The following is a 23,254-nucleotide window of genomic DNA, read 5'->3' as shown; positions in this document are numbered from 1 at the left end:
ACAACACAGGTTTAGGCTGTATGATCCATTGCAGTAACCTGTGGTTTCTCCATGGAAGCAGCTCTATAAGAGGACCCGTCACTTGTTTTTAGTCTTTGTGTTGGGGAGCTACTTCACATGGCAGATGTTGGTTTCGATTTTGAGACAGATTGTAGTTGGCTTCTTCTGTAATTTACCTTCGGCTAAACCTAATACAATTGGGTATTTTGGAGTTTCTACACTAATTCTGCTGCTGTGGTTAGGTTAGGCCCTTTATGTTTTTAATGTTGCTACATTTTAATGGGAGGCAGATTCTGGAAATTATCTTATGTAGTGGAAGACGCGCAAGAAGAAACATTGAGATTGCACTTACTGTTTTAGTCAGTAGCAGGAGGACATAAATGTGATGCAGCTGCTTACCAGACAGGTGTATGACTTGGTAAAATAGCACAGTCTTACTCAAAGGAGGTTGTGTTTACTCAGCAAGTAATGACAGTAGAAAGCATTATGACTAATTTAGCCACTAATGTAAAAATGACGATTCTACTCTACCCCTCAAATTATAAAAAAAACTGGCACAGAGGCAATAACGGTGACATGTACCCTCAATAATGTTGGTAAATTGCTCTGGCATCCCAAAACTGTAACTAGAAAACCAGTATGTTTTTGAAATTGCTGTGGGCCAAGGTGGAACTTTAAAAGAAATCTTCCATTTGATTTCATGCATTGTGAACCAATCATACCTTGAGACTGCTGTAGCTACACTGATGCTGATGCAGATCTTATATCATATCCCTGAGCTGAGTGATTTAGCTGAAAAAAGTAATTTTAAAATTATGATAATGCGGCTCTTTTCGGGGCGCTTTTCCTGTCACTTTTGTTATGCACTTCACCAGAGGGTGATATCAGTGTTCTTCCTGCCAGGCAGAATAATCAATTGCTGCACATTCCCCCAGCTGCTGTGTATGAGTTGATTAGTCGTGTCATATCCTGAATTTTGATTTTTTTTTTTTTTTGCTATCCAGTTGCTATCTATGCTGGGGGGGGGGGGGGTTAATAAACTGTGTATAAAATAATACCCTTTCAATAATGTCAAAATATTCACATATCTGCATAAGGAGCAACACAATACCACAGTAAAGCATCTAGCTTTTTGAGCAGTATGTACATGAGGGAAACAGCGAACGTGTCAGTAGAGATATTGGGGGGGGGGGGGCATTTATCAATGCTTCTACGCCACTGGAAGAAATTGTGATTATTTTTAAAGTTACACCCCCTCCACGCCATGTGGATGCTTCTGCATACTTTCCAATGTTTGTAGGTTTTTATGCAAGACTTTGCTCGGTCAGAACTGGCATAGTTCTGTCTGGTGCTGCATTCGCCTGACAGATACCTCATGATGTCTATGCCTCTTAATATATTCGCTCTGACTGGAGGGTGTGTGGCCTTTATCATACCAACGGCGCATGATAAATTCACACCATTGTGTCCAATGGAGACTTTCAACAGAGGCTAAAATGGCCAAAGGAGATGGGTGCCATGATATGCATCTATTACCATGTTAAATTCACTCATTTCACTACTTACAAGTAAATTGATTGTGAAAGACTGCACAATAATGGTAATAGATATGAAGCACAATGGGCTATATAGTATCCTATAGTGGTGTTCTTTGGAGAAGTGGAACTATTGGGCAGTTCCTGTTACTATATTATAATGTGTTTAGTGTAAATAAAGAATCATTGATGGACGATGTTGACAGATGTCGGGATCTAGATAAAGCCTGCATATAGTTATAATATGACTGGGCTTTTATGTGAGAACATAACACACAGCTGTCTTATTCTGTCTGCTTATCTGTTACATGCGCCTAAAGCAAGCAGCTCAGCACCACACGGAGAATATTTAGAGGGATTTTTTTCAGTAACCTTCCTGGTTTCGCACTTGTTGATGAGTAGCATATGTAAAGAAAGTAGTTAGCAGTGAATGGTGCCTGAAAAGTGCAGTTCCTGACCTAATTGCCCTGCTTAGCTTACAAACTGGCAAGACAGTGTGTGCTGCCTGGATCATTAGAAAGGAAATATGATCAGGGAAGAAGTCCACGTATCTCGGATGGGAGGAGCGGAGGTGGGAGCTGGGTGCCTGGAGAGTAGCCTCTCCAGCAGAATCGCATAGAGCCAGAGCCTTCAGTTTTCTCCAGGCATTGCCTCTCTGTAGAATCATGCCCACTCTCCAGGATTAGTGGCTGAGGGGGGAAATTCTTCATAGGAATGTGAAGCTTTAATCCTGTAACATGAACACTCTCATTTCCTTGTGCTTTTCCGCTCTGCTTGATTCCAGACGTTGACATCCGAAGGCAAGTATAGAGCACAACCGCTTGTTGATTCATGCAACAGTGTGAATGGCCATTACAGCTGCAGTGACTCCACTGGCTTGTATGGAGATCTGAGTGGATTGTGTGCCTGCGAACAGTAGTGTTGTGAAGGGTTAGGTAACCTATTGGGTCTTATTCTGTAATCTGTCAGATATCTTACTCCTGTCCTGTTGTGATAAGACCAGGAATATAGCATTGGTAACAAATGAAGATAAAAAGTTTCTATGTCATTTCTAAAAGTATCCTTACCATTTTTTATAGTTTTTTTGGTCCTTGGCACATTGAGAAGCAATGTCTGCCATATGACAACGTGGTATTATTGTCAACCAGGGAGCTGCCAGCTTATCCAGTCTGTGTTTGTTACATTGTAATTATGTCCTGAATGGAAAAGGAAAAACCTCCTTTTTTCGCTATAATTATCCACCCCATCATATATGACCTCTGCAATGTAGACACAACTTGGATCTAGCAACTGTACCCTGCAATGTACCTTGTTGTGGTGGTTCTTATGGATGTGTTGAGGAATTTAGTTAAATGTATATCAGAAGATATATGTAGAAATTGTATATTTTTCCAGTATGTGAATTTTGTGTAAGGTAGCCAACATAATGTGTCCAGCAGTCTGCCTGTTGTTTTTCAGCTTCTCCCCCACAGCGTGGACCTCTCAGTATTCATCAGATGATGTCTAGGCTTTCTATACCTCTTTCAGACCATTTAGCTGTCACTTGCATGTTGCCTCTTTCACTCAGTTGTGGACTTCGATGATGGTTGTTTTTTTTTCAGAATGAAAGGATATGATTTCCCTTTTCATGTAGACTGTTTAGATTATGTAGTATATTGAACAGTGTGAATAAAATGTGCTAAATTGGATTGTTAGCAGTTCATAGGGGAAAAGCGCTGGCTTTTGGGGAGTTTGACAGTGCCCATTGACACTTTCTTTAAATTGGTGGATAAATCAAAAGCAGCAGACTCTCATACCTTCTATCTCTGTACTTGAATAAACACAATTACTCTAGCGATACTAATCACCTTAAGTAACCCTTCCGTCTCTCATGGTAAAGCGGTCTTAAACATTGCTGGAAGGAGGAGGATGGTCAATACCTATTGACTTCTTTACAGTTTTCTGGCTTGAGCTTGGTGTGTTGCTCTGATTTACAGGCATTCGCATTTCTATTCACTGGCAGTACAAATCAAATAGGCAAGGCAGTCAAATCATGCAAATCCTTTCTGCAGGTAGTCAAATCAGGCAGATGGAGGGTGATGAGCTGGTCCTGACGGATAATCCAGAAGAGAGAAATTCCCTATGATTTGTTTTCTATGAGCGGTATGTCACGTATTATTGGTTAGTTATGGTCTGTCAGAGGGTGATAGAAATTGTTGGCATCTGTATCTGTGGTCAAGTTGGTAGAAATCTTCATATTCAGGATTTTTTCCCATATAGTTGGCCTGTGTGTTATATTTATGGAAGCAGTTTATTAAGCTCTACACTCTGATTGGTTGGCTTTCAGCTTATAGCATTAAAAGTCTACTTCTTTTCAAAGGCCTATTTTAAGAAAACAGAATCAATACTCTTTCCCTCCAGGGTGACATGCTTCATTTATAAGATGATGTAATATTGATTTAGATTCCCTTGTGAAGAATTGTGCATCCTTCTGTAGGTTAAAATTTAGGTATAAACTGTGCAAGGCAAGTAAGCATGTGATAATGTGTAAAAAGTGTATAGAGCTAGCAGCATCCCTGAAAGGATACCTTCATGTGACAGGTTGCATCACATTGCCCTCATCTACACGCACAATGTTTTTGGCCTTGTGCTAGCAGCTGGCGCTTTGCCTCAATGGGGAGGGGGATTTATCATGGTTTATATGCTTGTTTTTTGGTGTACAGTGTCACAGTTCCTGGAGCATATTTAGGAATTGTGACTCCCTCCAGTCCCCCTGCACACAGTCAGTGGTGAGTAGGTGCCCTGGGACGGCAAATTTAACTATAGACTGTGTCAGATTGCTGGCACAGGTTATAGCGCAGTGGACCTGGTGTAGAATTAATCCAGGCAGGAGCCTCTCGGTATATCAGCACAATGTGCACCGGTGGGAGGGTTTATCATTACTTGGGTACAATGTGCCCCTCACCAATAAAGGCAGAGGAGTAAAAATTTACCGGGTGCTTTGAACATAGGGTGCACTCAGCAGGCAGTATTTTATGGAGCTTACGAGTCATGTGGTTGGTCCTATATCAATTAACCTCTTTGCTCCAACTTTTCACCACAAAACTCACTGGAGATAAAATTAGAGAACAACACACTTATTTTATACATTGTGTATATATATTATAAAGCACAGAATAAAATGTAAATGAGATCATTGTAAACTGATCCAAATAAGAGAACACTTACAGATGCCTGCAAGTTTTTGGTGTTAATCCTGTACCTGGTGCTAATTTCCTTAGTTATCTGACAATCCCTATTTAATGGCAGCCTAACTTTCCAGTGGTGCCGTTCCAAAGTGACTGAAACCCTCGGACAGCAGGTTGTCCAGATGAAAACCAAAGCGGTGATCAGCAATAGCAAGAGAAATTGGTCAATCAAAGTATGTGATTTGTAGAATGTTGCATCTTTACAACTTTGCAAACTCATTCAAGTTCTCCAAGAAGACTGGTCAACTTACCTTATGATGCAATGAAGACTACCTGAGAAGTCCTTCGAACCAGTGCACGGAGGGAGGAAACCGCATCAGCCACTGGTCTGGATTATGATCCAAGGGAAGAAATGTACTCCTCCAGCACGCACAAAATATATGGTAAAAAAAATCGTGGATTCTTTATTTAATCCATACTGGTATAAAGATAAAAACTAATAACGTAAAAAGTAGGCATACCTATCTGTTTCAGGCCTCAACGTGTGGCCCTTACTCATGGTTGTTATACTGAAATACGGCCAGCCCCGAGTCCAGATCTAAAACCTCTGAAACATCCTTGGTGACAAAATTATTGCCAAGAAAACCGCATCCGTCACAACTGTGGAATAGACTGGAAGAAAAGTGGATCATATTCACACCAGAGCAGTGTAAGAGGCTAGTGATGTCCTGTGGCCGCAGATGTGCTGAAGTCAGTAAAAGCAAAGGCTTGTGCTCTTCTTGCTGGTGACTGTTGTAACCTTCAGAAAATGTTATTAGAATCTTTCTCTGTGCTACAGTCATTGTTGATCTCTAATTATGATCACTTTTTTTTTTTTTTTAAACTAGGACAAATTTCTGTCTGATTATCAGTATTTTGGTGCAATACTAGTTGCAAGAGTGCCAGAAAACTGTAAAACCTTTTTATAAATGTTTTTTGTGTGCAAGTTATGACAGAATTTTGTTGTTGACAGATACATCTTCCCCATTGTTCTCTAATTTTGATCTCCAGTGTATGAATGAATCTGCTCAACTCCACCAGTTCTATAACATGCTGCCTGAAGGTAAAGCTGCATATTCAGTGTTTCAGATTCCCTTTAAGTTTTGTGAGGCCAAAGGAAAAAAAGAGGAAGTTTTAGTTTTACGTTTGAATTTTGTGCTCTTGTCTTGGTTTTATTTTATTTCTCATTTTTCCCTTCCTAATTATTTTTGTGTTGGAAAAAAAATGTTTGCAGATTAAAAACACATTCAAATGTCATCGGTGACGGAACTGTGTGTTTGTTCCCTGACGTGGGAGAGCTTCGCTTCTGCCAAGCTATTCATACCCATTTGTTTCAATACTGTTAAGCAAGTTCCAATAAATAAGTATGTGATAAATGATTTGGTTGGCTTGTTATGTGGGTATAAGGAGAAAGCAGGATCTGTGCCAGTAAGGGAAATAGTTAATGCTTGGTGCAGTGCTTATTCTGCATGTAAATAGCTGTGCAGACCATTATCTATTATTTTAAATGATGTCAAGTGTATTTTGACACCTGTTAACCATATGACCACTTAATAACCAGATCATAACTTGCTTGTAAACAGAGAAATGAAACTATTCACTGAGGGTTTTTCTGAATAGAAAGTGCAGACTCTCTTTCTAGTATTCTTTTTTTATAAATCTGTCGTTGTTTCTAGATCAAATGGCGTTGCCCTGTTTGTCAGTATAATCCTCCTCAGTTTGGTGAGCATGTGTTTCTGTGGTGAAGCTGAGTGGTTTTACACGCTGTTGTATTGTGTGCTAAGTTGGTGTGGTGTATTAGCAATGGCTCCATCATTCTTGTTCTAAGCAGCCTTCAGAAAGCTCCCTTGACCACACTTGAGCCATGAAAGAAGAGGCCCTCCTGAGGCGCAGGTCATGTGCTGGGGTCTCACCTGGCGCCTACCTTCCAAGACCCGATGGACGAAAACTAGTACGAAACGCATCATTTGGAGGATACAATGAGCTGTCTCCTACTCTCCCAGGTTTGTTTACCATCCGCCACTTGGCCATGTACTTGACAGTTTTATCTAAATTAAAGGGGTTGGCCATTTTACCGCATGATTTTTGTAATGTGTGTTTGCACCGTACCAATATACATCTATTAAAAATTCTGCAGCACTTTCTTGATATGTGAAGTGAAGCCTCCTGTGTTTTACCTCATCAGCCAGACCTTGCAGTCCATAAAATGGCTGCAGATGGAGGATCATGTGATTTCTATCTGTCCATGAACAATCACCCGTTAGAGATCACATGACCCTCCATCTGCAGCCATTTTATGACCAGGAATGTCTGACCAGGAAAGTGGTGAAGAACTATTAATAGATGTATATTGGAAAATTGCCTAATATCCTGCTCCCCACACTTATACACATTTCAAAAACACATGCGGTAAAGTGGCCAACCCCTTTGAGGTATAAATGTACAGTAGTCTGTTAGAAGGGAGTAAAAATAATTCTATCCACAGACATAAAAGGCTTTTCTCCCTTGTATCATAGTAATATGTTTTCTCTAGTCTGCATTAATTCGTTTTGGTGGAGAACCAGGTTTAGCTCTGGGTAATAGTTTTGGGAAGAAGTGGAGACACTTTTTACTGTGTGACTTCTTTTGGACCAAATTTTTATACACTTAGGTGGATTTTAAATTTGAGACCCTTTTTATTGTACATGCTTGTTTATGCAATTTTTAGGGTTTGCATTTGATTGTACTTTTATTTCTACACTCGACACGAAAATGTTATTTATGTAAACTTTTAGGCCTCATCCACACGGCTGAGTGCTACCCTGGACTGGATCCCTGGCATAGCACATTGCACTCCTCACCCCATCCCTCCCCACTGAAAGTTGAGCAGCCGGGCCACAAATCAGCCACCAATATCAGTCTATAGGCAATTCGCACAATTACGGCAGTGTGAACGGTGCCATTGGCTGTAAGAAATAATAATTCAATTATTCAACATACAGGGACACAGACTGATGCAGTGTATCTTCTATGATTTTCCGGAAATCGCCCAATCATATAATATCAGTGGTTAGCATGTTACAGATCTGGTGTATTGCGATGAAAAGTACAGTAAAAGCGGACTTCACTGTTAGAAGAACTGTTCCACTACTGACTTTAATTTTTCTATTCTTTATAAAAGTGCAATGTTATACCATTTCGCTGTTATTCCTTCTGATAATGAATAAATTGAAAAAGCAGTAGGAAAGCTCCACTTTGATGGTGGGAATGTTAGTTTCCAGTAATTGTTGTTGAGGGGATTCTCCAGTTAACTTGGAGAATCCCTGCTCTACAGGAATGGGGGATTGAATTAAGTTACTTGCTTTTTTCCTGCTCCTCATTAGAGCAGCACACTTTTCTGGTGACTTATTGACACCTCTGGCTGGGAACGTAGTAGTCACATCACTGCTAAACATCACCACTGTGTCTGCTGTGACCACTATTGTCATTTATTAGCCATCGCCAAGACTTCTGGCCCAGCCATAGGATCCGCAAGGCAATCCTAGCCAGTGGACTTCCAAGTAGACAAGGTCTTGTGCTGTTTCTTTGCCTCCCTACTTATATAGTGCAATATGTATTTGTGTGTTTGGGACATGTGCATATGTTTTGTTCTATTAAAGATCTTCTGTGAGCCTCATGTCAGCACATTGCTGTTAATTCCTTCTGCTAAGTACTTTCTTATTGTAATCAGGATCAAAGCCATCTCAGCAGCTGAAATGAACCATTGCCAAATACTTTAAGACTTCCCTGTGTGTTGCTTGGAATTTCTTCCTATCTCTTACTATCTTTGGCACATTTTGGCCCTTATATAAAAAAATCTACCTTAGAAGAGAGTTACCATATTATCCTCATATACTAATTATGTTATTATAAAGTTACAATTGGGACAGCATTTGCTATGGATGTCCTCTGCAATAAATAACATTTTTATTTCAAAGGGTACCATACATACTCTAGTATAAGCTGCGGAAAATGGAAAAACCCAAACTTGGCTTATACTCAAGTCAATTTAAAAAAAAGCCAATACTCAACTTTCCAATGCCCCCCACAGGTCTTCTCCTCTTCCATCCGACAACAGCAGGTTTGCACGGCTCTGACGTCAAAGCCTCTGGACCTACTGCTGCCGGACAGAAGAAGCAAAAACCTGCGGGGGGAGAGGGGGGAAGGCTTCAGAAAGGTGAGTATTTATTTTATTTTTTTTAGGTGTTGGCATACTTTGGGCTGGTGGTTATATACTGGGGGGCAGGGGGCTTGCTGGCTATATACTGGGTGGAAGCTGTGTTTCCCACCCTAGGCTTATACTCGAGTCAATAGGTTTTCCCAGTTTTTTTGTGGTAAAATTAGGAGCCTTGGCTTATATTCGGGTTTGCTTGTACGTATTGACTGAAAGTTTGACGTAAATTATGGGAGTGGATCTGTGTAACACTGCTTGTGCCATTCCCTGCTGCACAGACAGACTTCACTGCCAAGGAAGGGATTCCATGGATGATGGTTATAAATGATGCAAGGAGTCCCTTCTCGGTGGGTCAGCAGCACTGAACTGTAATCTTATGATTTTGTGCATAATATGATAGGTGACTATGTGCAGAGTTCTGACCCGCGCACAGTGTTTACTCCGTGAAATTCAGCCAGTGCACGGTTTGTTATCACGGACAGAGCGTGGTCAAGTACCACCATGCCAACTTCTAAGACATGGCATGCAATAAACATTAAAATATGTTGCAAAATGAAGGACCATCTCAATAAACAGCGTTGTTTGGATGCCCTTTGTAAATGTCAGGGAGTGAAAATGATTTTCAGATTTTTTTTCAGTGTGTATTTCACAGCACAAATAGGCATTGTCTTTCTTCCACAATAATTAAACACTGTGGTTCTTGAAATATTCAATATAATTTACTCCATGGAATTTCTTATGCTTAGCATTACATTTTTTCTTCTTCATAGCACAATTTTTCTTTTTCTCATGTACCAAGCTACAGGAATAGTTCTTTAAATATGTCGCATTGTCTATTGATATGTTCAATAATTTCAAAAAAATGTACTTCTCTTCCCACGAAGACAAGTTTCTTAAATGTACTCAGGATAACAGAATAACCCATTATCCAATTCACTGTTATCAATGAAAATACAATATTCCACACATATAATTCCAACCTGATACAACCCGGTAACTTCTGACGCGTATAAAACTGAGTAAAATTGTAAAGTAACAGGTTAAAAATTATCTTTATTGTGTTAACATCACTAGGGGAAAACCCCTTTAATGAACTTTTAATTTATGAATATTTTGTGGATGTCATTCTTTTAGGTGCTGTAGATATCTGCTACATACAGTTGGTGTTTTTTTTCTGCTTGTACTAGTGTGCCCTTTCTTACTGTCATATTAATCGTCCTCTTTTATAAATATCATAAATATCAAAAGGAAAAACCACCTGACTTGTCCTGTGAATGTCATTCCTTGACCCCCAGGCTTATAAACTTTTAGGATGATAAAAACCACCAAGTAGTTAGATCACCATATAAAGCCATTCATGGAACCTCAAATGCAGTAACCACTACAAAGTGCAAACCCACCATATTTCTAATACCATATTCTAAGTATTTGCTGGACATGGGGCAGGGCTTTGAATCGCAACTGATTTGATAGTGATGGGCTAATATCCAAACAATAGAGTAGCACAATCGTGATCTCAGGAAAAATTTAAGGCTATAATATATAGCAAAGTTAAACTTGCCACTTAAAGATGTATTTCAGGTATAAGCTAAATTTATATTCAAAACGGTCATTAAAATAAAGCTTATATGTAATTGGTTATTTCAAATTTTGCTCTACTTGGCAGAAAAATGTTGTGGACATAGACTATAATGGAGAATTAAAATGCTGCTAACCCTTTAATCAGTCCTGTGATTTTGTCCCTGTGGATCAGACACAGGACAGAAGATGGCCGCTGGTCACATGTCCACATCACATATTCTGCACCTATTTGGGCAAGTCATGTGATCATCACGTTTGGCTGTAGTTGGTTTGTTTCAGTGCATCCAGCATGGCCAGTGGTGAGACATAATCTCAGTGCATTGGTCTGTTAGATCATTACATAGCTGTTACTGAGAACTAAAGGATCATGGGACTTGTAGTATCCTAAGGCAGCCATCTTGGTTATTACTTCGCTTACTTTAGAAAGTCCATAACATTTTGTGAATCCTTTCCCTTTCAAGAAACCCTTTCCCTGCCAAGGACGTATCTTATATGTCCTCACAGGGTGGCATGTATGTATAGCCAAGGACATATAGGACATATGTGATACATCCTCACTTAATAGGGCTATAACATGTGCTCTGTAGCACCTGGAAACATACTGGAATCAGAGATATTTACATTTAATTAACCTTTTGCGGTGGGATTTTTTAAAAAATATATATATAAAAATCACCCCCTGCCACACTTTAACAGAGCCAGACTTCTAGCCCTCTGAAGTGTGTTCCTCCCGCCGCTTCCAGATTCTTCTCCATCGGGCTGCAGGGAGAAATTGGACAATGCTGCAAACAGGAGCTGATTCACCTCACAGATAATGTAAATATTGACTTCATAAGTTACTAAATTTTGATAATGGATAATATCAGGTATCAGGTTTTTAACCCTCTCCTATCCACAACAATCTGAGAACACACTTGCTCTTATATTTCGTGATCAGATTTTTTTCCGAAATTTGAGCGAAACAATGAACATTCGATCCTCTTCACCTAATGTAGCTACATATAAACACCGCGACCCAAAACATGTCCATAAAGTTGTATGTAACACGAAAAACATCCACAGGTTCCTGAATAAAGTTTGTATTTCACGCCATCCCATACCTATGTTATGGCGTTCTTACTTTCAGTTTTAGTGATATTATGATGATTTATTCACTAGGACTTAAAAAAATGCAAATAAATGGGATCGTATTTGGTCCCCGATTTATAAACCAAATTTTCTCTTGGGCCGAAAGAGCGGTATTTTATGACACTGTGTAATAATTGGTATATATGTAATAAAGGGAGATTTTAACATAGCAGTGAAGCAGCCGGGGGGGAATGTTTGGATATTTGTCTACTATCAGAAAATATATGGTTTGTTGGGGTTTAGTACAAGTCTCTTTGCTGTAATTTCGTTTTTATTTGTACACGCTCCGGCCAATATTGCGACAAAATGACTATCCAGACTCAACCTTTTTTGAGCCGCGGCACACTTTTTATACTTAGAAAGTCCTGGGGCACCCCACCAACCAAAATAGCACAAAATGACACTAAAACAGTCATATTATACATATAGTTAATAATTTGGATTCTAATTTATTTTACTCACTGTGTGAAACCTGGGCCTGTTTGGATAAACACCAAAAGGGATATCCTGGCAGGAATGGTGGAAAGACACACACGAAGCTCTTCCTCAACAGTTCTCAGTTTCTCCCTGTTTTTAGTATATGGTGCTGATTATTATGTGGCTCATATACTGCAAAATAAAGGGGTACAATGAGAAGTACTATGGCCATGAGGCCAGAGTACAAGTGCCAGCTCGTATACTCAGCATATGAGCTGGTACTTGTAGTACTCCAGCCTCATGACTATAGTATTTCTCATTTTACAATTCTCATTGTTATATGCAGTATACTGCTGGAGTACTAAAAGTACCAGCTCATATGCTGAGTATTCTGCCAGCAGTTCATATACTCAGGCAAAAGCTCATATAGTCAGCATTATTGGTGGGCATTACCTTGGTGGTGGGCAAATGCGGGAGTCTCTCCGCTCTCAGGATGATGCGCCGGTCTCGGTGACGTCATTTTGTCACGCGAGGTTCAAAGCTTGCGCATGTGTTATTGTACACGTCTCCTACATTGTAAGAAGCCGTGACTGCGAATCGCTGAGCATTGCCGGGAAACAAAACACAGGGGGCACCATAATTTGGGGAACTTTCCCCGCGGCACACCCGACCATGTCTCCGCGGCACACTAGTTGAAAATCACTGATCCAGACTATCTAGAAATGACTATCAATAAAAGGGTTAAGCTCCATTTAGTGATTAATGACATTGAGTTTTATTGTATTCATTTATTTATAGTATTATGGATTTTTGTATCAGATGTTCATATTCCCAGAATACCCCTTTAAAGCATCACATAAACATTAAGCACTAAAGGTTGTTAGATGTAAGCTGAGCTAGCAGGACAATATAAATTAAAGAATATTATGGCTGTTATAATTCAATATCTCTGCCATAACCGTGGCTTTTATTGTGCAATTCACGTTATGCAATTGCATGCAACACATGGTATGAATTGACTTCTCTAGAGACCTGATTTTCTTCATAATAGATGTGTATGTCCCTTTGGGGCTCCCTGGTTGTGCTGACACATGAATTTTACCATTGCTGATAATTCCCAGGGTACCCCCTAGCAAGAGAGAGGGAAAACAAGTGGCATCTTCATGATTCACTAGATCTAAAAGCACCATTAACCATTCACTTACAGTCGCACAGAATAACTTTAGATTTTTTTTTTTTGTTATGAAACTGCCACATGCAACCAGAACCACATTGACCTTTATCGGTCAGTGTTGGAATGATCTTCTTATTAAATCTGAGATCCCCTACTTAAGGGTTCTCCCAAGGTTGAAAACAGCGCCACACCTGACAATGGGTAGCGTGTGGTATTGCAACTAAGCTCCATTCATTTCTATACAGCTGACAATACCTGCACACACCAGAAGGACCTCACTGCATACTGTGATCTCTGGTGCAGCTCTCTGGATGCTTTACTTTTGTCCCAGGCTGTAATAATCGGCTGTAAGTACAAACCTCAAGAGCCTATCCTGTACTTAACCCAATGACTGCCTGTATTACCTTGTGCAACACTGGCTATTGTGGGTAGACAAGGTTCAAAGTGAACTAACAACCTCCTGGTCACAGAAGTTAGGTTTTTTTTTTTTGTTTGTTTTAGTAAATTTTATGCCTGATGCATTGTGAATTTTTTTTTTCATTTTTTTTAAAATAATGATGTGCTACTGTATGTCCCTAGAGGACATTGTAAGTTCAACCCGTTATTGCAAAAAAGGTGTTTGTTTTTCCTCTTTTTTTGTTCTCTATTCATGGGTCTTAAGTAGATAAAAATAAACGTTAAAATATGCACCATAAAAACTTAGGAATATATTTTGAAATTTTCATTTTAACCCCTTAGCGACTGACTTAAAAATCCATATGGGTGACCACTAAGGGGTTAAGAATAACGTGGATATTATTTTCAGATTGTGCTCAGGATCATCCAGAGCTTATACAATGCTTTATATAACTATAAATATTTTTTTTTCTGGTTTAGTTTTTGTATGTTTTTACTTAATTTCCCTTTTTATGGTTTATTTTGCTTTTCTAGGTTTTGATAGAGGAAAGGATGAAGCTTTGCAAAGCAAAGATGATTCTTCTCACTCCATGTCTAAAAGCAAGGTAACCCTTTTTTGATCATACTTTGACACCTGACTTATTGGCAATGATACATTTAGCATGACTTAGATTTGTGTTCAGTTGTTAGTTCCCATAAATAATATCCTCTTATTTCATATATTGTAACAAAATGGTGGTAGACCCATTGTATCCCTAGCCTATTTGACTCTGGTTCACTAACAACGGTGTTATCTTTATTGCCCTGATTGTTTTTCTCCTTTAACCCCATATATAGGGATCTAGACTTTGTTGCTAAAAGTACCTCAGGCCACTACCTCCCATTGAAGTTTTCATGTAGGTCGCAGCTGACCTAGGCAGTTCGAGATACCATTGTAGGGTTCAAGAGGATCAGGCAGAGACCTGGTCAGCAGCCAGCTATTCTAGGTCATGGCAGGCAAGGTTCCTTCTTTGGGAAAATTCCAGGCAATTGGGGTGGACAGAACATAAAAGGTAAAGGGTCTCAACACAGGAATACAAACCGCACAAGAACAGCTTCACAAGATGTATAATGCTAGTAACCTTTTTTGGGCATCTTCCTGTGTGAGTAGCTTATAGGTAAAGGCGAGGTTTAGCATTCTGAAAAGGCCACCACAGCCATGAAAAACTAAAGAATATTTTATAGTTTGTTTTTCATTAGCTTACACACAGTATTACTACAAATTTAGCCATATGAGGTGTAGAGGGGTAGCTAGGAACTTGGCAGAAGGGTGTAACACATATCCTAGTGGGCCTAGGGTATGCCAGTTTTACAATACTATACTCCGCAGACTACTCTCACGATTAGAGGTGCGCCAGCTAGGATTGTCAAGACCACTTTCTCCAGTCACTTCTTTTCTGTGAAGTTTGCAACACATATTAGGTGGTGTATTTAGCTTGGTGCCAAAAAAAAAAGGCAAAAACGCTGTGCGTGATGACAGATGCAAAAGAAAGAAAGTAAGCTGACATAGACATTGTATGTTCTAGAAAAACGCGAGAAATGTATTGATACACCTAGAAAATTTAAGCATTACTTAAGTGTGACTCATTGAAAAGTGAAAATGAACACCCAGACAATGAATTTTATATTTCATTATTTAGTCAGAGTCTAAATTGTACAATGGATCTGAAAAGGACATTGCTGCAGCCTCCAGTAAGCTTACAAAAAAAGAATCTCTTAAGGTAAGGTATAGATTACAACATGGCAACTTATACTTTCACCTTTCTTCACAGTTGTTTATTATATATTGATGGATTACTGGTCAGTTTCACCACTATAACAATGGAAGGTCATTGAAACCCCTCACTAAATAGCTGTAGATAATGGTCTATATGTGATCTTAAACATTCTATATTCCACTCGCCTGCCATTTAGGACATACATGCAAATCCTGAAATGTTCCTCCTCCCTGAAACTAATTCTCAATTGGGAGTGGAAGTATGGATATATTTGAGAGAAACAATATCTGTGCAATAGAGCCTCTGACATCCATATCAACATGATCCAATGGACACTAGTAATATCTCTTTTTTTTTTCTCCCAAAGGGTTAGGTCTGTTTTCCTTGCTCAGACTATGGTTTTTTTTGGTTTTTGTTTCATTCAGGTTCAAAAGAAAAATTATAGGGAGGAGAAAAAGAGGGCCACTAAAGAGTTACTCAGCACCATCACAGACCCATCTGTTATAGTCATGTCAGATTGGCTAAAGGTGAGATAAGACAAGCTGTTCGTCAGATTCCTCTTATAATTTTATAAAATATGATACATAATAAAATATATTCAGTTTCAAATATTTTAGCTTGACCATCCTCATATGTTTTCATGTAGATTAGGGGAACGTTAAAAAGTTGGACAAAATTCTGGTGTGTATTAAAACCAGGAGTCCTTTTAATCTACAAAACCCAAAAAAATGGACAGTGGGTTGGCACGGTGCTGCTGAACGCCTGTGAGATCATAGAGAGGCCGTCTAAGAAGGATGGGTTCTGCTTCAAGCTCTTCCACCCTTTGGAGCAATCTATCTGGGCCGTTAAGGTGAGTAGTAGATACAATTTATGTGTTTGTAGTAAATTGAAGAGAATTGTTTTTTCACACTAAACTACCCTCTGCATGTGCATCATAAGGTTATGACCTTTTCTATGGTACCCATCACTAAGCTTTTTGTGGTAAAAAAAAAAAAAAAAAAAAAAGTCTAATATATTGTAGTGCATAAAGCTGAGTCAGGAAAAATCCCATGCTGCAGTTAGTTTAGGGCTGACATACCTTCCTACAGGTTTCCTTTTATGCATTGGTTTATAACACTAGATATCATTCTGTCCTCCCCAAGGGTCCTAAAGGTGAAGGAGTAGGATCCATTACTCAGCCCCTTCCAAGCAGTTACTTGATTATTCGAGCTGCCTCGGAGTCAGACGGTAAGTTGCCATATTTTATAGTATTACAAGATTAGACAAACATGGCTGTTTTTCTACCCAAGAGAACCACACCTGTCCCTACGTATCTGCTATTGCATACCATCCCCATTTGCCATATTTTTCTCACTACAAGATGTACCTTACTATAAGACACTGATGGTGAACCTTTTAGAGATCGAGTGCCCAAAATGAGACCCAAAAAAGTAGCTTTTCCCAAAGTGCCAACACGGCAATTTAGGCAGTAACAAACTTATTGCTACCAGAATCTTTGACCTCCAATCCGACCCTGTCCACACCTTCTCACTCTTTGGACAGGACAAAGCAGCACAGGATGGGTCACTTTAAAATAGGAGGGCACTACTTGGACTGCCTGAGACTGCAGAAAGATGCCATGTCCTCCAAACTCTGCACCTGGGAGACAGCCGTGTGCCCACAGAGAGGTCTCTGAGTGCCATCTCTGGCACCAGTGCCATATGTTCGCCACCACTGCTATAAGATGTACCCCAGAATTGGGGTGAATATTTCACATCAATTAAAAATTCCCTGTTGGGCACACAAAAGCACAGCACATAGAACGCTGCTGCATCCATTCTCTCACACACAGCTCTCCTATATTTATGTACTAACACAACTTTGCTACTACCATTTGCTCACACACAGCTTTGCTACGACCATTCACTCATACACCTCTTGCTACATTCACTCACTTAGGTCTGCTACATACATTTACTCGTACACCTCAACACACTCTGCACAGCTACATGCATTCACTCACATACACCTCTTCTTCATCCCCAATCCAAGCCGCAACTTCTTCTAGAATTTCTCGGGCTCCATCCCCTGGCAACATCAAATATGAAAGATTTTTTCTTTCTAAAAAGTGTCTTGTAGACTGAAAAATATGATACTTTAATAGAGATGAGCTGCTATAGCAGAAACACAAGTGTTGACTCATTTTTCCTTCAATTTTTGAGCAATCTATCATTATACTCATTATGTTCGGTGTACTGTTGCTGTATTGGAATTTCAGTACAATCAATACATTTTTCAACTGTCTAAAAAATAAATTCACATAAATCTACAGCAGAACTGTAATTTATATATCTTGGTTATATGGTAAGCTTCTGCATCACAGCCCCTCCCCTTTGCTCTGTGTAGACAGCTAAGACTGCAGCCCTGTGAATAAAGGTCCCCATTGCTGACAGATTGTAACGTTTCGGTCTTGGTGACCTATATTTAAGGTATCTCCAATCTGCAGGTGTCCACCAGTCTTCATAGAAAAATTCTATGGCACAATTTTCTTGATATCAGGGTTATCTGTTTTAGGGTGCGGTCCCACTTTGCATTTACATTAGGTTTACACAATTCAACAGCTTTTGAGAGAAGATTTGACTAACTGCATTGCAATAACATTGGGTTTAGAAAATACAACATTAACATGTTGTTAACTTAATACTTTTATATAACGTTGAAGTTGTATTTAGGTAAAAGCAATGTAAGGCTGATTTCACACGATCTTATGGCCCCCATAGACTGTGTGGCACCATACTGCTCTGTACACAAGGAAAAGATGGGACATGTCCTATCTTTCCCCGTGTGCATGGCTGTACATCGTGCATCTCTATGGAGAGGGGAAGAGTCACACCCCTCCTCCACTCCAGTATGCCAGGCAGACATACGTTTGTAAATACGGCCTTAACATGATGTTACCACACTCCTCTCCACAGCTGCTGCATTGCGTTTCAGAACACAGTGTAACCGCATTTCTCTCTGTAATAATAGGAGGGGTACGCTTGTCCACTTAATGCCAGCCACAGCATTTTAGTAGGACTGATAGTTTATGATGTCATCCTGGGGTCCCTATTAAGTTCAAGCCCCTGTATGCAGGTTCCTTAGAAATGCATGCACAGGTTTATAATGTAAGTTTATTAAATGACCACTGACGGTGAATGGGAATTCATTACCTAAACCATCTACAGCAGTCAATCAAAGTGTCAAATATATACAACAACACTTGCAACTTTTTTATGCCAGAATTGATTCTATGTAATATACACGGCAAAACAAAAACCAGGCCTGAAGCGGCTATGTAGATAACGGTTGCAATGCTATGGGGCACAACAAACAAACAAAAAAATCAGTGGTTCTTAAGGGCTTCAGCAGAATAAGAAGACTACTTGTGCATTTCATGGCCCTTAGGTATTTGGGATATTAGTGTGGAATGGCATGCATAGCCTGGTCTCTGATGTGGGTGTAAAGCAGAAGCAAATTCCACTGCAGCAGTAAGTCTCCTACACGTCCTCTAATAAATCTGACCCCTGTTTTATCTACAAGCTTTTCACCATTAAATTGTCTTGTGACATTTATATTCTGTTCTTAGTAGATACTGCATTGTGTAGACCCATATAGTGTGACACAGATATTTCTTCACTCTTTATGGAGACAGCTAAGAGTCTATTTGTGCCAAGACAGTACATTACTGTGCAGATCCACCAGAAACAGCACATGTTTACAGTTATCTTGTTGGCTGGCGTTCAGCGTTCTGCTTGTTTCTTGTGTAATACAACTGGCAATTACTTAAAGGGAAATACTACTCCATCTACAACTTCACTGGCTGCAAATGAATACAATCACCATAAATGTTTAGTCTTCTTTTAGGAAAAATGAACATTTTTAAGGATCACTAGTAACCATTTTGTTTTCGGCTTTAATGCAAATTGTAAAAACCTCTGTATAATATGGAAATTTTAGGAGCTAACACAAGGATATAGTCTTGTTATTACTTGTAAGTTCCTTACACCACTTAAATTAGTGAAAGTGTGCTGGTTAAAGGGGTTTTCCCATTACAGGAAATTAATGTTATTGTTTATATTATAAAAAGTTATACAAATTTCTAATATACTTTCTGTATCAAATCCTCATGGCTTTCTAGATCTCTGCTTGCTGTCATTCTATGGAAATCTTCTATATTTACTTCCAGTGGATAGAAATCTGTCCATGGTCACACAGGTGCACAGCTCGTAATATCGCAGAGAGTATTCAGAGCTGTGTGATATAACGAGCCGTGCACCTGTGACCATGGTCAGATTTCTGTTCACTGGAAGTAAACATAGAAGACTTCTATAGAAGGACAGCAAGCATAGATCTAGAAAAGCGTGAGCAACTGATACAGACAGTATATTGGAAAATTGTATAACTTTTTCATTTACAAACAAAAACATTTATGTGCTTTAAAGGGAATGCCCCATTAAGTTAATGTTCCCTATGGGACTTTGATGGGTAGTAGTTATAAATTATAGTTATTTTGTTAAAACACATCTAGTATTGTAGTTATGGCAATATCAAAAGTCATCTGAAATGACGGTTACGCTTTAAAGAGGCCCTCTCTAACCACAACACTTTGCATCCTTTAATAGGCCACACCAAATAAAAGAAATCAATAACTTAACTATATTAAACCTAAAATTAAACTTCTGTTTAATCAATTTTAAGGCAACTTGTCACCACATTTTCAGAAATACAGTTAGTGACAGTTAATAGAACTCTATGGGAAGCTGACACCTTTGTTTTCGCTCAAAATTGTTTCCCTCACATCCCCATAAATCAACTTTGTTATATTCCCTGGTATTTGAGGGGCATGTCCATCTACACCTCCCCATGTCCCATGCCTCTTCTCAGCATGTCATGTGACCAGGGTGATGTCTCATCTAAGGTTCTTTATCTAGTTACGTTTGGTTTGCAATGTACTCCTTCTACTCCTCCCCATTCCTCCAAGGAGACATGCTGTGATTAGATACATACCGTATATACTCGAGGATAAGGGTGGTGGCTTACATGGCGTTTTGAACCAATTTTTAGGTCGTTGTGTTTTTACAACGCATGCTTCTTTTAATGGACTGCTTAAAAACTGGTTCAAAACGCCACATGTGCCACCACCCTAAGCTGACTGGAGTATAAGCCGAGACCCCTAATGTCAGCTGCACGCTGACATTCTATTGTGTGCGCCGGCATCGGCACACACTATGATGTCAGCGAGCAGCTGACGTCATGGTGCCTGCGATGTACTGCCCATGGACACGGAGCCGATACCAGAGCTTGATTGTTTTTTTTCCTTGACTCGAGTATAAGCCGAGTTTTCAGCACATTTTCTTTTTCGTGCTGAAAAACTGGGCTTATACTCAAGTATATACTATACATGGGGGGTAGACTGTAAATGTAACAAAACCTTAGATGGCATCACCCTGGTCACATGACATGAAGTGGCAAATGATTTAACAGAGCTCTTATTTATACTCAACCTTCCACAAAGCAGCATGTACTGTAGCCATGAGACCTCTCAGTCAGGCACAAGAAGGCAGTGCAGTAACCGCTGAATATGCAGGACCTGTCTGGACTTGCTTAGTGTCGGCAGACTCGCATCAGGTGTTTTGCGTATAAGTTTACAAACTGAGTTTTTTTTAACCATGCAGCCACAGAAAGGAACCTGTGCGTTTTTGGACCATTTTTAAAGGCACGGAAAACACGTGCATTTTTGTATGTTTACTTTGCGTTTGGCTAGTTTCAATTTGTTGTTAATTTTAAACTGATTAACCCCTACGGGACGCAGCCTCTTTTGGCCTTAAGGACGCGGCCCCATTCTTCAAATCTGACCTGTGTCACTATAAGTGGTTATAGTTTTGGAACGCTATGAGATATCCAGGGGATTTTGAGATTGTTTTCTCGTGACACATTGTACTTCAAATTAGTTTAAAAATTTGGATGAAATCTTTTGTGTTTAGTTATGAAAAAAAACAAAATTTGGCAAAAATTTGGAAAAATTCTTTATTTTCAACGTTCTAAATTCTCTACTTTTGATGCAGATAGTCATAGCTCCCAAATAAATTCATAACTTACATTTCCCAAGTGTCTGCTTTATGCTGGCATGGTTTTTTAAAATTCCACATATTTTACTAGAATGTTCTGAGGCTCAGAATTTAGGTATCATTTTTCACATTTTTTGTAAAATCACCAAAACCTGTATTTAGATGGCCCTGCTCAACTTCTAATTGACACTGAGAGGCCTAAATAATAGTGAGACTCGTAAATTACCCCATTGTGGAAACTACACACCTCAACGTATGAAAAACCACTTTTAAGAAGTTTGTTAACGCTTTACGTGTTTTATAGGGGTTAAAACAAAATGGAGGTGCAGTCTCCAAATTGTAATATTTTTTCACAATACACCCATTTTGGGTGGAAAATTAAACATTTACAATGGATTAAATGAATAAAGGCTCCACAAAGTTTGTTACCCAATCTCTCCCGAGTACACGAATACCCCATATGTGGTGGTAACCTGCTGTATGGGCGCACGGCCGGGCATAGAAGGGAAGGAGGCGCCATCCAGATCAGATTTGCTATGTCACATTGTACAGGCTATAATTTTTTTCTTTTTTTTATTGTGGACCTATAGGGGCTTATTTCTTTTGCCACATGAGATGCACTTTTCTGGTACGTAATTTGGGGGAATCTATAGCTAATTGGTGAGATTTTATTAACTCTTTGTTGGTGGAGGAAATGAAAATCATCACTTTTCAGGAAGATTTTTATGGGGTTTTTTTTTTGGCTGTTTACCATACCATAAAAATAGTATATTATTTTTATTCTATGGGTCGCCACGATTACAAAAAGACCTCATTTATATAGATTTTTTATTTTTTTCCCATTTTTACTGAATAAAAAGTAATTTGGCAAAAATGTTGTTAATTTTAGCATCACCGTCTTTCATATGCATAACTTTTTTATTTTTCGCCTCACAAATCTGTTTAAGGGCTTATTTTTTGCGAGAAGGATTGTTCTTTTTAGTGGTCTTATTTTAGAGTGCATAACATTTTTTAAATTCCTTTTTAGAGCATTTTTATAGGGTATTAATTGAAAATGATCTTTTTTCTGGAGCTTTTTTTTGTTTTGTTTTTTACGGGGTTCACTTTGCGGATCTAATAACGATTCTGTTTTATTATACAGATTGTTACGGACGCAGGGATACCAAATATGTGGGGGTTTTGTGTATTTTATTCAATTGTACTGAATAAAAACCAATTTGGAGAAAATCTTGTTCATTTTAGCATCACCATCTTTTCATATGCATAACTTTTTTATTTTTCGGCTGACAAATCTGGTTAGGGGCTTATTTTTTGCGAGAAGAGTTGTTCTTTTTAGTGGGCTTATTTTGGAGTGCATAACATTTTTTAAATTACTTTTTAGAGCATTTTTTTTATAGGGTATTAATTAAAAATTATCTTTTTTCAGAACGTTTTTGCGTTTTTTTTCTACGGCGTGTACCGTGCGGGTCCAGTAACAATTCTGTTTTATTATACAGATTGCTACGGACGCGGCAATGCCAAATATGCGGGGTTTTTTGTGTTTTTGTGTTTTTTATACTTTATTAAGTGTTTTTATGGGAAAGTGACATTTTAGGGGCTTATATTTTTATGTATTTATTTTTTATTTATTATAATGTGTAGTGTTAAGTGTTTTTGCATATTTTTACTTATACATACTTGAACTTGAACCAGTGATGCTCTGATCACTGGTTTAAGTTCAATACACTGCTCTACAATACTATTTTATTGTAGAGCAGTGTAAACTGTCTGAGCATGCTT

General features: G+C 38.9%; 1 protein-coding gene across 11 annotated transcripts in view; it reads left to right on the top strand.

Moving 5' to 3' along the window:
• The window catches only part of OSBPL8 (oxysterol binding protein like 8), a 153,438-nt gene that overhangs the window by 110,441 nt on the left and 19,743 nt on the right, over positions 1 to 23,254 (top strand). For 9 of the 11 annotated variants that reach the window (XM_072146772.1, XM_072146767.1, XM_072146764.1 and 6 more), the window contains 5 exons: positions 14,164 to 14,234; positions 15,309 to 15,389; positions 15,812 to 15,913; positions 16,033 to 16,236; positions 16,529 to 16,613. In XM_072146772.1, coding sequence (XP_072002873.1) covers positions 14,164 to 14,234; positions 15,309 to 15,389; positions 15,812 to 15,913; positions 16,033 to 16,236; positions 16,529 to 16,613 — 543 coding nt within the window. Of the gene's footprint in view, positions 1 to 2,133; positions 2,336 to 6,572; positions 6,745 to 14,163; positions 14,235 to 15,308; positions 15,390 to 15,811; positions 15,914 to 16,032; positions 16,237 to 16,528; positions 16,614 to 23,254 lie in introns of those variants that run through there. The other 2 variants (XM_072146775.1, XM_072146771.1) reach the window with 1 other exon arrangement.

The sequence above is a fragment of the Engystomops pustulosus genome, chromosome 4 (genome assembly GCF_040894005.1).
Source record: "Engystomops pustulosus chromosome 4, aEngPut4.maternal, whole genome shotgun sequence".
NCBI classification, from domain to species: domain Eukaryota; kingdom Metazoa; phylum Chordata; class Amphibia; order Anura; family Leptodactylidae; genus Engystomops; species Engystomops pustulosus.
Note: the sequence above shows the minus strand (reverse complement) of the source record. Positions and strands in the feature narration are given on the sequence as shown.